Raw genomic sequence first — 14,264 nt, forward strand, 5'->3', positions numbered from 1 at the left:
GTCCCTGCACCCATGTACCTCTGTCCCTGTGTCCCCAAATGCCACAGCCCATGTCCCTGGGCCCTGTCCCTATGCTCGTGCCCAAGGTCCCTGTACGGGTGTCCCTGTGTCCCTGCAGGTGGCCCTTACCTGCCGTGTCCCCGGCGTGACGCCCCATCTCCTGGCTCCCACAGTGGGGGTTGTGGGGCCCCGGCTGCCCTGTGCCTCAGTTTCCCTCTGCCACCGGGCACCCACTGCCCCCATGTCCCCAAGGTGGGGGGCCCTTCCCCTCACAGCCTCCCCACCCTGAGGACCCCACCGCGAGGCCACGGCACCCCTGAAGCTCCAGGCCAGGTCCACGCTGGGGCAAAACGTCACCAAAAGAGCCGGCGTCCTCGCGGGGCGGCCACCAGCCCAGGCGTGCCACGAGAAACACCTCTTGTATTGACCGCGGCGCTGTGCTCCCACGATACAGCGCGGAGAGGCCCTTCCTGGGGGGGGTCCCCGTCCCACGCGGCGGGACCCCCCCCTCAACCCCCCCGAAACGGACTCTATAAGTATGGACACCGAACACCAAGAAGGAAGGGAAGGAGCCGGGTGGGAGAGGGCAGCGGGAAGCGGAGGCGAGCGGCTGGGGAGGCGCAGGGGTGTGTGGTCGGGCCGGGGGCGTCCCCAGCCCCGCGGAGGGAGCTCGGCGCGTCCTCGGCGGGGTTGTGCTTAGCATGTACCGGGGCGGGGGGATGACCGGCTGGTCCCCCGCCCCGCAGCCCCGCTCTGGGGGGGGAGGCTGGATCCGGCCTCTTCCCACCGCCGTTCCCGGTGGGCGCGACTGTCCACGGCGCCCGCACGGAGGGTCCCGAGCGTCCCTGGAGGGGCTCAAACGTGCGTCTGCATCCGCCTCTGCAGGGGCCGGCTGGGGTCCGAGTTTTGGGAAGAAGACTGGGAGTGATGGGAGGAGGAGGCGGAGGCCTTGCTGGCCTTGTCGAACTGCACGTAGCCGTCCTGCTTGCCGCTGCTGCTGATGCTGCTGTCGCACTGGGTGTCGAGGAAGGAGCTGCTGTCGCTCATGGAGCCGCGCTGGAACTCGCGCTCGCACAGCTCGATGGAGCTGCTGCCCATGCCCAGCACGAAGCGCTGGCTGTAGTCGTAGAGGCGGCTCTGCCCGCTCAAGGTGCTGTAGATGTTGGTGAAGGACATGCCGGTGGGCACCCGTTGCTTGCTGGCGGGGCGCAGGTCCGCCGGGCAGCCCGACAGCGAGATGGTGGGGGTGGAGTGGTGCTCCTTGAAGGTGTTCACGCTGTAGTAGCCGTTGGTGGGGTCCTGTGGGGTGGGGAAGGGGGGGGTGGGTTGGTGCCCCCCCTCCCTGTGTGCATTTGGGGCACCCCCCCCGGCTCAGCCACCCGTGATGTGCGAGACGACGCCCTCGACCACCAACCCTCCTGCCCGCAGCATCAGCGCGTCCTCCCGTGCCACCGACGCAGCCTGCTCGGCCCCTCCAAATCGGGGCAGAGGGAGGCACGGGTGCCCCCTGCACCCCACTGTCCTGGCACACACCTGGGTTTTTTTTAATACCCCAAGGGTGCTGGGACCAGAAAACAGCGCTGGGGGTACCAGAGCATCCCTCCCCGTGCAGGGACAGCCCTTGTACGTGCCACCATTGGTGACGTCAGGGGACAGGGCACAAGGCCAGAAAGCCTGGCAGAAGCAACGCTGGGCAAGGGATGAGCTGGTCCTGCTCGGTGGGCAGGGGGATGGGTGCTCAGCACCCTGGGGTGCAACCGCCTCGGCCACGTGCCGCAGCCCCTCTTGCCGGAGTGACCTGGGGTGGCTTTGAGCCACGTCTGCCCACGGGGCTGGGGACGGAGGGGGCCACGTCCCCAGGGTCAGGCTCACCTTCAGGTTTTGAAACTCCTTCTCCTCCTCCTTGAGCACCTCGAGCTGCTTCAGCACCGAGTCCTGCTGGAACTCCCCCCGCTCCATCTAGGAAAGGATGCAGGTGGGTGTCAGCACCCTCAAGCACCCGCCGTCCCCCGCCGAGGCTGCATGGCCCCACGCCGCGTGGGGTGAGCCCCACGCCTGCCATCAGCCCCACAGCATAGCGAAGTCGTCAGCCACAACCCAGATTAAAGGACTTGCCCAGGGACTCTCCAGCAAGGCAGTGTCGGCCGGCAGTGGCGCCGGCTGGCTGCCCCAAAGCCACGCGATTCCCTGGGTTATGAGTTGTTTTTTTCCCCTCTGTTTAGGACTTAAAAAGGCCGGGCTGATGGGGAAAGTGAATTATTTAGATCTACTGCGGCGAGTGCTGGGGCTGTACCCCACAAAGCCCCCAAAACAAAGCCCCCAAAACCTCCTTTTTTTGTTTTTCCCTTCTTTCTTTTCATCCTTTCCTCCTAAGCTGAGTGTGACCCCTAACATCTTAAAATCCCAGCTGGCATTGCCATGATGCTGTAATTAAAGCCTTAATTTTCTTTTTTTTTCTTCCTTTTTTCTCCCCCCCCCCCTTGGCACTGGCTCTTCTCAAAAGATTTGAGTCCTGGAGGCTTTACCCACCCCGGCTGGGGCTTGTGCCGGCCCAGCAGGTCAGGAGGGGATGGACGGGCTGGAGAAGCTCTTTTTGATTTGATTTGAGTCAATTTTTGCCCCCACTGCTCCTTCCCAGACCCCCAGACATGGCTGCTGCCGCCCCGACGCGCTGCCTTCACCCATCTCTTTCTGCCTCATTAGTTTTCCTTTGAAGGCTGACCGCGATCGGGGGGGGGGCAAGGTACACATTAATTAGACCACGGCTTTAATTACCCTTCCTTCAGCAAGGTGGGGTTGTGCAGAATAATTATCAAGCAATTTCTCGGCTGCCTTTTTTATCTTCTCCCCTATTGATCGTGTGCCTCCAGCCCGGTTTCTCTGCCCCGGCGCTGGGATCGCAGTCACCCTGATCACAGCCCCGAATCAGCCCGAAAATTCCCTTTTATTGCCCAACTTCTCTTCTCCTTTTTAAAATGGTAAGTGGTTGTGGAAATTCACCCTGCAGCACTTTCTGTTCATCTCCTGAAAGCCTTTGATATAGCTATTAAATGCAATAAATTAAAGTACCTGAGTTTTCCTAGGGAAAAAAAAAAAAAAAGCAGCCTGTAACAGCCATTGATTTACCCGGGTAAATACAAGTGTCACCAAGGATTAAATTCAGTGCAGCTAAAACAGTATATGCGGAGGGTTTTGCTCTGCCGGCTGCATTGCCAGCGCCAGCGCCACCCTAAATCCCCTACGGCATCGCTGCAAAGGCACGGGACGGGGCTGCACGCAGCCCTATTAAACCCACCGAAAGGGTTTCACAGGTCCTGGGCTCGGAAAGAAAAGGAGGAACCAGTTCTCCTCCTTCGACTTGGCTGGTTTTCGGCGTGGGTGACGCAGGCGATCAGGGCCGGATCCGGAGATGGAGAGGGCGAGAAGCAAGGGGACAGTCCCGCCGGTGGCAAAACCTCCCTAGAATTAATAAGTTGGGTTTGATGGGGTATTTGAAGCCATTTTTATGGCGCTTCTTGCAACGATGATTGGAGTGGTCCAGGCCCCGGGATGCTCCTCGAGCCCATGGGGACCCTGCCTTGGATTTGGGGGCTGCAGTGAGCCCATGTGCCGTCAGAGGGCACCGAGCCCCCGCACAAGCGAAGAGCGCGGTCCGTAAAGTGCCATCGCGTCATTTCGTTCCCGATGCCTGCGTTACAGCCCGTCATTAACGCGACCTTTATTAAAGGCAGTGCGGCGGCTTAGCCCCGATGCCATCTCGCGCCGTTCATTAGCGGGCGGCGGGACGCGTGTTAGCTTGCCTTCCTCTCTTTGCCATCGCTGGGTAAACACGAGGGAGCTAACGAAAGTTAACAAAACTTAACTCCGTTACCGCTATTAACGGGAATTACGAATGCAGAGGCAGCAGGGAAGAGGGAACTCCATAAAAAAGAGACCAGAAGGGTCTCTTTCAAAGCCAGCAACGTGCTCAGGGATGCCGGCACACGCCCCAGCATCACGCACAGACTTTTTTCCAGAGCCGTGGTCTTCTCCAGCTGGGCTGCACCGCCAATATGCTTTGGTCCTTCGGCCGCATTGCTGCCATGCAGATGGCTGGCCATAAAGCCGCCCGTTAGAGCCGCGTGCCCACCATTCCCCCTCCTGCCAGCGCCGCCGAATCCAAGGGCGCAGCTCGATCCCGGGAACATCGTGCCAGGACTTAATCCTGCTTGGCAGCGCCGGGTTCCGGCAGCCTTTGCCATCCCAGGACCGGTGCCCATTGCAGCCAGGCATCCCAGTTGCAGCGTAAAGCTGTCCCCGTTTCCCATGCTCAAACCTCGCCGGTCCCTCCTGGACCAATGTGGCTAAGGGATGCGACGAACTGCATCCATAATCGCCGTCGCTTCTTGCCTCAGTTTCCCCTGCTGCAAAAGAGTGACGCCCCCCCCCCCGTTACGAAGCATCGTTACGAAGCTCTGCTGTGCTGGCTCCTACCAGCAAGGGAGCGCATCCCTGCGAAGCAAAGTGACGTCTCAAGGTCACTCAAGGCAGGGAAACTGAGTTTAAATTGCAAAAAAGTGGCCAGCTCCAGCGCCGTGCCTCCTCATCCTCTGCCGCCAAATGAAGCCGCTTTCAGCTGGGATGTGGAATCCGACAGACCGGATATTAAATTCTTTGCTTTCATTAGCGGAGACAATATGTTTTTTAAAAAGCTGCTCCCTCCGGAGTCCCCAGCCGGATCCCTGAGCATCCATCCAGACCTGGCAGGCTCGAGGGCGAGCGGCTGGCTGGGGGCGAGGTGCCTCCCCCCCTCCCTCGCACCGTGTTTAATTATAACGTTTCCCGCTTGTCGGGTAATTGGATGCTACTCAGCCGCACTTAGAAACCTGTGTGGGTCAAACCCTACCAGGGGCGAGGGATGTTGTTTAATAGATTCCTGAGACGGCGGCTTCCTCTGCTCCCAGCGGGAACCGGCTGCCGGTGAGGAAACAAGCACACAAATAAAAAAACCCCGCTGGGATTTCCCAGCCGGCCAAGGGTTTATCACCTTCAAATGCCGGCTCCTGCCTCTACCGCCCGGCGACGTGAGCTCCCACCCAGCGCCTGTGCTGTCCGTCCCAACGCCCTTGGGTGAAGCTGCATCACCTCATCCCACCTCGCCCCAAAATATTGCTTTGCGGATGGGCAAAGGCGGTGGTGGAGTGAGGCCGGTCAGCCTGCGGTACCTCCTGCCACCCTTCCCGCATCCTTCTTCCTTTACTGGGAGCTTGCTGTGGCAGACGCCAGCTTCTCCGTGCTCGTACGGCGCCTGGCTTGACGCTCCCCAGCACCCGTTACCCCTGAAGGTGTTACCTGCCTTGAGACAGCTCAGGCCTGGGCGATGCCCACGGTAGGTGGCCAAACCTCACGGTGGCCCAGCTCCGCTGTGACCCCGTGAAGGCCGAGCCGTGAGCTGCAAAGCTCACCAACACTTTAATGGTGATTTTTTTTTTATATGGCGGGTCTTCTTCTCCCTGGCTGGAAGCACGGGCTCACCGGCCTGGTGCTGTGCCCAAGCTGGTACCCTGCCAGCACCCTCCGCCGTGGATGCCGGCGCCGCTGGAAGGTGTCGGCTGCGTGGGAAGGACGTGCCCTGAGCCTCCCGGGCCAGGTCGGATGCCGTGGAGGTACAACCCAGCTCTGATCCAGACCTTGCGAAGGGCGAATATCCCGGGGGTTAGCGGAGATAAGCCTGTATCTGCCAGCTTGGGGGTTGCCGGTGCTTCCCAGGGCTGCAGAGCACGGGCTGCTGGGGACTTGGAGCATTTCTCAGGGAGACAGGCACAGAAAATGACGCTGTGACAGGCGGGCTGCAGGTAGAAATGAGCCTCGCCCTGAATTTCACCTCTGCTTTTTTGATTTTTCCTCTTCCGTGGGGATCTGAGCTGAGCTCCTGGGTGGAAAATGTGGCCGGTGTCGATCTGCGGGCTGTGAAAAAACTGGGAACATCCCTCGGAGCAGAAGGACGGGTTTCAAGATGGGGACAGGAAAGAAAGGTGAGCAAGGAAAAGATCATCAACCTGTCTACTGGATGAGTGATTTTGACTGTTCCAACCCAAATATGAACCAAAGGCGATGCCTGGCCACACTGGACCCCCTGTGACTTGGGATGCTCTTGCCTGCCGGTCACTTTGGGATCGTCTCTGTCACGATTGCTCCTGGCAGTGGGGACGGCTCCTTTAGGATCGTCAGCCCCATTTCACAGATGAGGAAACTGAGGCACGGTGTCCAATCAGCCAGGAATAAAGCCCCATCACCCAGCTAACAGAGGAGGTGACGCCACGTCGGAGCTGACAATGCTCTTCAACCCCCTAACCACAGCCGAGGCTCAGCCGAATAGGTGTGCCGATGCAATGCACCCTGGCAGGAGAGAGAAAGCTGCTGTTGTGATTTATTTTTTCCAGGATCAGACCCTTTAATGGGCTCTTTTGCCTCCAGCCACTGGCTGCCATTTGCTTTGCGGCCCCTGCGGGCTGGCAGCCTTTCCCCTGCCTGTAGGCAGCGCCTGGCAGAACAGCTAATGGAGGGGGGCAGACGGCGCTGAGACAATGTGAACATATGCAAATCAGACAGCATGATATGTATCCTAAGGTGTTAATGAATTTATAGATGCATGAATAATTATTTGTGAAAAGCACGGAGAGCTGCGGAGGTCACAGATGGCTGGAGAATAACAAATGCAATAGCATTTGGGGGGAAAAGAAGAGTCACGCCGGCACTCTGCAGCCAGAAACGCTCCGGCAAAGCATAGACACCACGGGAAACCAAGGAGCAAAGGCACCATCCGTGGTGCAGAGGGTGGATCTCCGCTCCCAAAGCTTGGCAGGAGCAGGTCGGGCCGTGCTGGACCTCAGGGGCTTGGCCAAGGGTCCGGGATGGAGAGCGAAAAGGCTGATGCGAAGCAGCAAGGCGTTGAGCAGAGGGGAGCTGTTTGCAAGCATGGCCTGCTTTTCATTAACATCCGCATTAATGATCTCGCCGCGCGAGCACCCGGCATGTTAATGAAATTCGCAGTTGATATTAAACTGCAAGGTGTTATGAACATGGTTGAGGGCAAGGAGAGCATTTCAAAGGACGCCGTCGAGGTTGAGCCCGGGCTGGAAATATCACAAGAAGCTTAGGGAAGGCAAATGAAGAAGTAGCGAGGGAAATAATGCTGGTAAGGGGAGGAGGGAGAGCAGGAAAGTCTTGGGGTGAGGGTAGGGAGCAAGCAAGGGGTGCTGTGCATTGCCCCCCTGCTCCTGCTGGAGAGGACTCGTCACCGCTCATTAGCAAGGATGAATTTTTTTAACTCGATCCACCATTTCATTGACAAACTTGGAGCCTCTTATTAGGAATCTGCTCAGCATCCGAAGCCTGGGTGTCTAATGGGCAGAGGAGGATGCTCGCACCGGCTGTTGGAAACAGCGAGGAGGGGGATGAGGGAGAGCAGGGGTCCCCAGGGGCTCCGAGGAGAGCAGAAATGGGGAATTATTTGCTGGGAATGCTCGGGCCGAGGGCAGACGAGGATGGGGAGGCTCCGGTCCAGGCAGGGGAGGGGGCTTTGATGTCTTCTCCCCACCAGGTAAGATGTCCCAACCGGTGCCAAATCCACCCAACATCGGGGTCAGAGTCTATGGACCATCTCTTCCAACCTCTTGAACAGCGCTGATCCAACAATGTTATTTCCAACCGATCTTCAGGAAAAGCACCTGGATTTGGCCAGGAGAGGGGGAGAATCGCCTTCTCCTGCTCCAGCAGCCAGGCTGTTACACTCTGTCATGTTGTATCCAAAAGTGCTTGACTTTGCCGAGCCTGTTTGCTCTTAAATACTCCTTTTATCCCATGCTGTAACCAAACCACCTCTCAGAAGTCTTGCTGATAAGCTAAAACACAGGAGCTCTGTAAACCTCTCTCCGTAAGGCATTGTTTTCCTGGCTATCAAATAAACGTTGTCATTTTTTTCTGCGCCATTTCCATCCTGCCAGCACCCTTATTGAAATGTGCACAGCACAGCTCTGCACTGCTCCGGTACCAGCCTCATCAAGGGTACCCGTTGATGTGAAATCACCTTCTGGCTCTGGCAAACCATCTAGGCGAGTCCCCACGCTGTCTCGCAAGACCCTGGGCCTAGCCTCCCACGACCGCCTTCTTCCTCATTTACTCGTCAGTGGGAAATGGTCCTTGTCTGTCTCCTCTGCTGAGGCTTCGTGCGTGCTTCCAGCTTGGTGGTTAAGGTCTTGAGCAGCATTTGGGCTGATCTCAGCCCCTCCTTTGGAAGCCGGATCGGGGCTTGGTGCTGTTGGTCACTGGCTATAGAGATGGTGGTACAGGGTCCTACGGAGAGGAAGCTCCTCATTCCCCTTCAGCTCGGCAGATTGCTCCAAACCCGAGACCCAGCCTCCTCCGTCCTTCCACCGAGCGAAGCCTTGCAAATCCTGCCGTGGATTTGCAGACTCCTCGGGGCAAAGCCCTGCTGGGAACGAAGGGTCTTGCACAGAAAGCTCAGCGGTGCTGGGATAACATGCCAGAGCTACATCTCCTCCCGCCTTCTCATTTCGGGGCTCCCTTGCTGTATATGTGCACCGGCAGACATCGATTCTGCCCGCCCTACAATGCTCAGCCTTGCCTTTCCACCGGTAATTCATCGAACAGCTTTCGTAGGCAGGGCATACCGATGCTTACACGTGCTGCCCAAAAAACGGAGGGTTAGAGCAGGAAAAAACCACCCAGCAGCCTAGAAAGCAGCCTCCAGCCTCTTCAATCCCTTCTCCCTTTCCTATCTGCTCTTTTCTCTCACCTTTCACAGCCGCTTGCCTTTCTTTGCCATTTGTTCGGCTTCTATTTGTCACCGACGACACGACACCAGCAAGCAAAAGCACAGGCAAATTGGGGCTGAGACACGGCGAGCCGCGGCGACACCAGCGAGGGTGCAAGGATGGGCCGGTCCATCCTTGGGTCCGTCGGCCGGTCCGTCGGCCGGGCTGAAACTCAGTTTCCTGGGATCTCAGTCATCAGCGTCTTGCCCTGCCTGTGTCATTTGGTCCCCTCGGGCAAAGGCAGCGGCCTCCGGAAGCTGACACCTCCCAGGTTATTACAGACCCAGGTCCAGGCTGGCCCCACACCCCCGGCGTTAGCAATCTGCACCCAACCGTGTGCACATACGTTATTTTTGCACATATAACTCTCTAAATTGCGTCCAGGAGAGCGCAGTTCTCGCTGGCTAATTAGCTTATTATTATATTGTGCTCACCTATTGCGTGTCTACTTGCAGTTTGCAGCTCTTTCCCCACACGAAGTGGCAAATTTGCTTTGCAATTAGCCCTGCGGGCAGCTGGGCTACTGCAATAAACCTCTCCCAGCTCTCCCTCCTCATTAGCAAAGTTTCACTCGAGAAGCTTTTATGGCAGGAGAATGTGTATCTCAAGAGCGAGATTTTTGGAAGAGCATCTTTGCCTTGAGTGGGGATTACGGCACTGAACTACATGTGCCCGGGCTCATTACCATCAAACACTTAGCCAGAGTAATTGCTTACGGGGGGAAGAAGTAAATCCTTACCATCAGCTGCTTGATGGTTGGGTGCTCCTCAGTCTCCCTGCCCGAGGCCGGCTCCTTGTGTACAATCTCCACGCGGATATCGTTCTTGGCAGAAACCACACCTTTGAGATCTGGGCAAAGAGCGAGATGGAGAAGGGGTCAGTCGAAGGCAATCGTGGAGCGTCCTCGGGGACCCGACTGATTGCCGAGGGCGTCCAGCAGCACCGGGGAAAATGAACCCTGCCTCAGCAAGCGCATCTAAGAACTGGGGGAGCAATGTTTGCATTGCCCTAAGGTATGGGCACGTGAAACCTTCACCTCCAGGGAGCTCCAGTTTAATTCCTTCGGGAGCTTGGTTGGTCTCGGCCGTGCTCATGGTGCTATGAGCAGGGGCTGGGCTGCAGCAGGACTGCTCAAACAGACCGGGGGCTGTTTGTCCAGACTGCTGATCTACGGCGTATGCTTGGGGAGCACGGGCAATACCGCTCCTGAGGGATGTACCAGCTCTCCCCTGGTGCTGGGAAGCCCCTGAGAAAAGCCAGGTTCTCCAGGTTTGGGGTGCAGATGCAGCTAGAAAAGGCCAAGCAACGAACAAAGACGTAACCGGGGCTTTGGGGACGACAAAATCATCATCCCTGGCTGCTTGCTCCAAGCAGCCTGTTTTCACGCAGGGCAGAGAGAAACATTTCTGGAGAGACTCTCTGCCTTCCCTGAAGGTGTCAGGCGTGCTTTGAACAAGTCATTTTAGCAAAATTAAACCAAAGACACCGAGCAGCAGGAGCAGAAGTGGCCAGGTGAATCCGAGATGAAAAGCAGAGATGGATGCAAATCTGAACAGCGAGATCTAAACAGCTCCCAGCTTTGAAGCCGGGCTTCAGCCTACGATCTGGCTCTCACCTCCTAGGATGGCTGTGCCAACCCTCCCGGACCCAAAACCGCCTTGAACCGCTGGTCTCATCAGATCTACCTCCAGCCGAAGGAGCCAGCAGTGCCCTGCCAAGCCAGGACTGCACCGGTTCAGTCCAGCAAAGGCTGGACCACGCAGGAAGAGACGGTGATTTTATCTGTAAACCAAACTGAATCAGGCAACCGAGAGCGGCTGGAAGCTCCAGCCTTGAATGAATCCATCTCAGCGTCCCGTGCCCTCGATATCTGCAGCCTTGCTGCCACCCACAGACGTCTCCAAGTCTCAGGGTGCAAGGCAAAGGGTTTTGCTGGGAAGTTACGACTTACTACTTCTCTTTCTTTTTTTTTTCTTGCTGGGACCACGTTCCTGGTGCCGGAACCTCCGTCTTTAATCACAAGGAGAAGCTAATTACTGTCTTGCACATCCTCTCCCAGGAGTGTTCCCCCTTAAATAACTCTGAGCCGTTAAGTCACTGAAGATACAACAACAGATGTGCACTAAAGTCTTTTTTTTTTTCTTTTCCAGGGCCTCCAGGCTCGGTGTGTCTGCACCCGGTGCATTTCTTTGCTGCATTTCCCCAAAGCAAGGCCAGGAATTGCCTCCCCCAGTGCCATTAGTTGCGGTCGGTGGCCGGTTGTAGCCATCAGGAGATGCCTTCTCCAGAGTTACTGCTGGGTCACCTTGTCCCCTCTGCAGGGAGCTGCGTGGAGCCGTCCCCGCAGCCCGCCGACGGGTTTTGTTTGCAGGCTGTTGTTTTAAATGATGCAACAACGCGCCGGTATTTGTCCTGGGAGAGGAATCTGCAGTCATCCTGGTAGGAAATGAGTCCCTCTCCTGATATGAAAGTGCTCTGCCGGCTCCATCGCTCCTGCGCTGATCTCTGTAATACCTCTGCTGATTTCACACCACTAACCGCGATGAAAGTCCTTTCCTCACCTTCTCAGCCTCGTGTTTCTACCTTCCTAACGCTCACCTGCTGCTGGAGATAGCGGTCACAGCATCCAGTTTGCATTAGCACCTGCAAAACTGGGATAAAAGCCCTTCGCCCTGGGACAGCCAGGTCCTCCCCAGCAGGGTTTTGCACCATGAATGTCACTCGGGGGCTGGTTTAACTGCTGATGCTCCCAGCTCCCCCAAAAACCAGGGAGGGACCCTGTTTTGGCAGCTCCAAGTGGCTTTTGGAGCCACGTGATGGGGGACCAAATGGCTCCACTGCCACCAGCACCCCCTGCTCCCTGCACGAATCTCAGGCCGGGGAACCCCACCTGCACCCAGGATTTGCTTCCTTAGCCCCATGGCATCCCGTTCCTCTCGAGCAGCAGCCCCGGCGAGCACCCGGCAAAGCATCTGTTACCGAGCTGGCGTCCCCGGTTGGGTCCGGCTCTCCAGAAAATGTTGAGCTGTTCCTCCTCCTATTTCACTTTGGGGAGGGAAGGGAGATCAGGGCAGGGATCTTTGCTGATCTCTTGGATGATCTCTTTCTGCTCGCTTGCTCTGATCCCCAAGCGAAGCAGCAAAGAAGCCTTGTGGGAAGCGCAGGGACCCGTGCTCTGGTCCGGGGATGCTGTAGACCTCTCCCCAGGGCATGGCCACCGGGGACTTACGCTGCAGGAGGTGCTGAAGAACAACAGATGCCATCTGGAAGATGCCCAGAGCCAGCAGCTCGTTGCATATAGGAGACCAAAAAGTCCTTTCTAAGTGGGACAGCACTGGAAACACAGCGGAGGAAAGGGACTTCAAACACTGCCATGCCACCATCCTCTTGCCAATACGTATCCTCCCAGTCCTGGCGAGGAAAAGGCCTCTTTTTCTTGATTTACCATGGGGAATCCAAGGGATGAATCGCACAAGGCATTCGGGTGGGATGGGGTTGTCCCCTCCTGGAAGGACAAGCCCTGCTTTTTCCCCCCGAAGACCTGCCCATCCTCTGCACGCTTCCAGCTTGTGAGGGACTCTAAAACCTGGCACTTGCACCACGTCTCTGAGCCGTTGTCATGGCATGACACATTAAATGGTATGTCCTGTAAAGAACCCCGCACCATCTGGTGACATCAAGTAAGAGGAAGATAATGAACCGCATGCTCTCCCCTGCTCCGAATGATGCGGCGGGGAGAAAGCACGGCCGATTACATCCGAGCGTTGACATGGTACCATGGCTTGGCCCCTGCTTTCGTCATGCGCTCGAATCGTCCATCCTTGCTGAATGACCTCCGCAACATTGAATTGGCCTGGTCTTGGGTCCTGTCTATCAGCAATCCTCCCCCAAAAGCAAGATTAATGACGCCCCCCCATTTAATTTGTTCATACTTGCCAATGGAGCCTGCAAGAGTTCAAAAAACCGGGATGAAACAGGGAGAGGCATCATTATCGCTCTTAAAATTAAACACATTTCTGCCGCGGGAGGCTATGCGTTCATATCCAAATCCAAGAGGAGCCTGGTGTCTTTGATTGCTTTGCAAACGATCAAGAGGGGGAAAAATAAAAAGAAAAGAAAAACAACCGGGTTTTCTGGCACACACACAGAGAGCTTGGCATCCCGGCATCCATACCACGCGTCTCCCGAGGCGGGAGCACTGTCGAGTATCTCCTCTTCTCCCCCGTGGCCTGAGATGCTCCAGACAATCACGCTCTTCTCCCTCCTGGTTTGATGCCTTTTCATGTAGCCAACTATCCTCTTTTAATTTCCCGGTGTCTTTTTAATGAAGCAACACGATGCCACGCTGTTTACCCCTCCTTCTCCTCTACCTGCGTCTCTAATGTCGCTTTAACTTGTATTCCCACCGCGCGAGGCTTCAAAACCCACATGTCCCACGTAAAACCCCTCAGCTGGCTGTAATTTCCCACTAGGAAATATGCATTTTAAGTCGAGAAAAATGGAATTAAACCAGAAGCGGAACAGAGAGCACAAACCGAGGAGGGTTTTTAAGCACCGGCGTGGCATGGTGAGGATGCTTCTCCCTCTTGGACATCAGGATTTCTCCAAGGGAGGGATTAAGAGCGGGTTCCTTTGCAGTCCCTCTGCCCCCAGGACACCCCTGCACGCCTCCCGAGCCGCCTGTGTTGCCAACGGGATTAGCATTTACCCTGGCGTGCTTTTCCACATGCTCCGAAACCCTCTCCCCTTTTCCCGCAGGGCTGCCCTTAGCAGCTGAGTGGCATTGAACGTTTGGTAGACCAACATGAGGAGCGGATTGTGCTGGTGCCGTGTCACTAAATTCAGCCTCTCATTTCTTTGGGACCCACTCTATTTGCCCCCCACCAAGGTTTTGGCCCCAGCCCTGCCCGAAAGGATGCAGTGGGGCCGGGGGAGACACTTACTCCTCTGGGAGCGGGCGCAGCAGAAGGCGACGATGGTGGCCATCAACACCAGGAACGCCACGCCGGCCCCCACGGCCACTCCGATGATCACCGCCATCGGCACTGACTCTGCAAGAGGAAGAAGAGGGAGCATGAAGCCAGGATGAAGGTCGGAGAGGTGGCTTTTCCCCAAGGGACCCACCCCCGGCCGCTGGAAAGCGGCTCGGTGAGGAGCCTGGGGAGGGTTTTGGGGCCAAATGGACCTCCTTCCCCGCTCCCTCATCCCTGCATGGGTGACGCCAGCACGGGCTGCCCGTGGGACACTGGCACGCGCTGCAATTTGTGCAAACCCTGATCTCTCTGTGCCTCAGTTTCCCCTGGGAGGGAGAGAAGAGAAGGGAGCCAGAAGAGCGGGTTAACGACTGCTCTCGATAGCGCCCTGCGGGTTAATGAATAAGTATCTCTAAAGGATGAAAAATGCAAAAGAAGACAGCGTGTTAATATTATTAAGAAAGAGAAATGGCAT

At 56.8% G+C, this 14,264-nt stretch overlaps 1 protein-coding gene across 1 annotated transcript in view; it reads right to left on the bottom strand.

Annotated features, from left to right (window-relative positions):
- Positions 1–11: 11 nt before the first annotated feature.
- The window catches only part of KIRREL3 (kirre like nephrin family adhesion molecule 3), a 342,948-nt gene continuing 328,695 nt past the window's right edge, over positions 12–14,264 (bottom strand). Inside the window, exons 13-16 of the mRNA XM_072884708.1 lie at positions 13,760–13,867; positions 9,556–9,665; positions 1,873–1,959; positions 12–1,299 (exon numbers count right to left, since the gene is read on the bottom strand). Coding sequence (XP_072740809.1) covers positions 856–1,299; positions 1,873–1,959; positions 9,556–9,665; positions 13,760–13,867 — 749 coding nt within the window. The 3' untranslated portion in view covers positions 12–855. The remainder of the gene's footprint in view (positions 1,300–1,872; positions 1,960–9,555; positions 9,666–13,759; positions 13,868–14,264) is intronic.

Source organism: Ciconia boyciana, chromosome 20 (assembly GCF_034638445.1).
Source record: "Ciconia boyciana chromosome 20, ASM3463844v1, whole genome shotgun sequence".
In the NCBI taxonomy this organism is placed as follows: Eukaryota; Metazoa; Chordata; class Aves; order Ciconiiformes; family Ciconiidae; genus Ciconia; species Ciconia boyciana.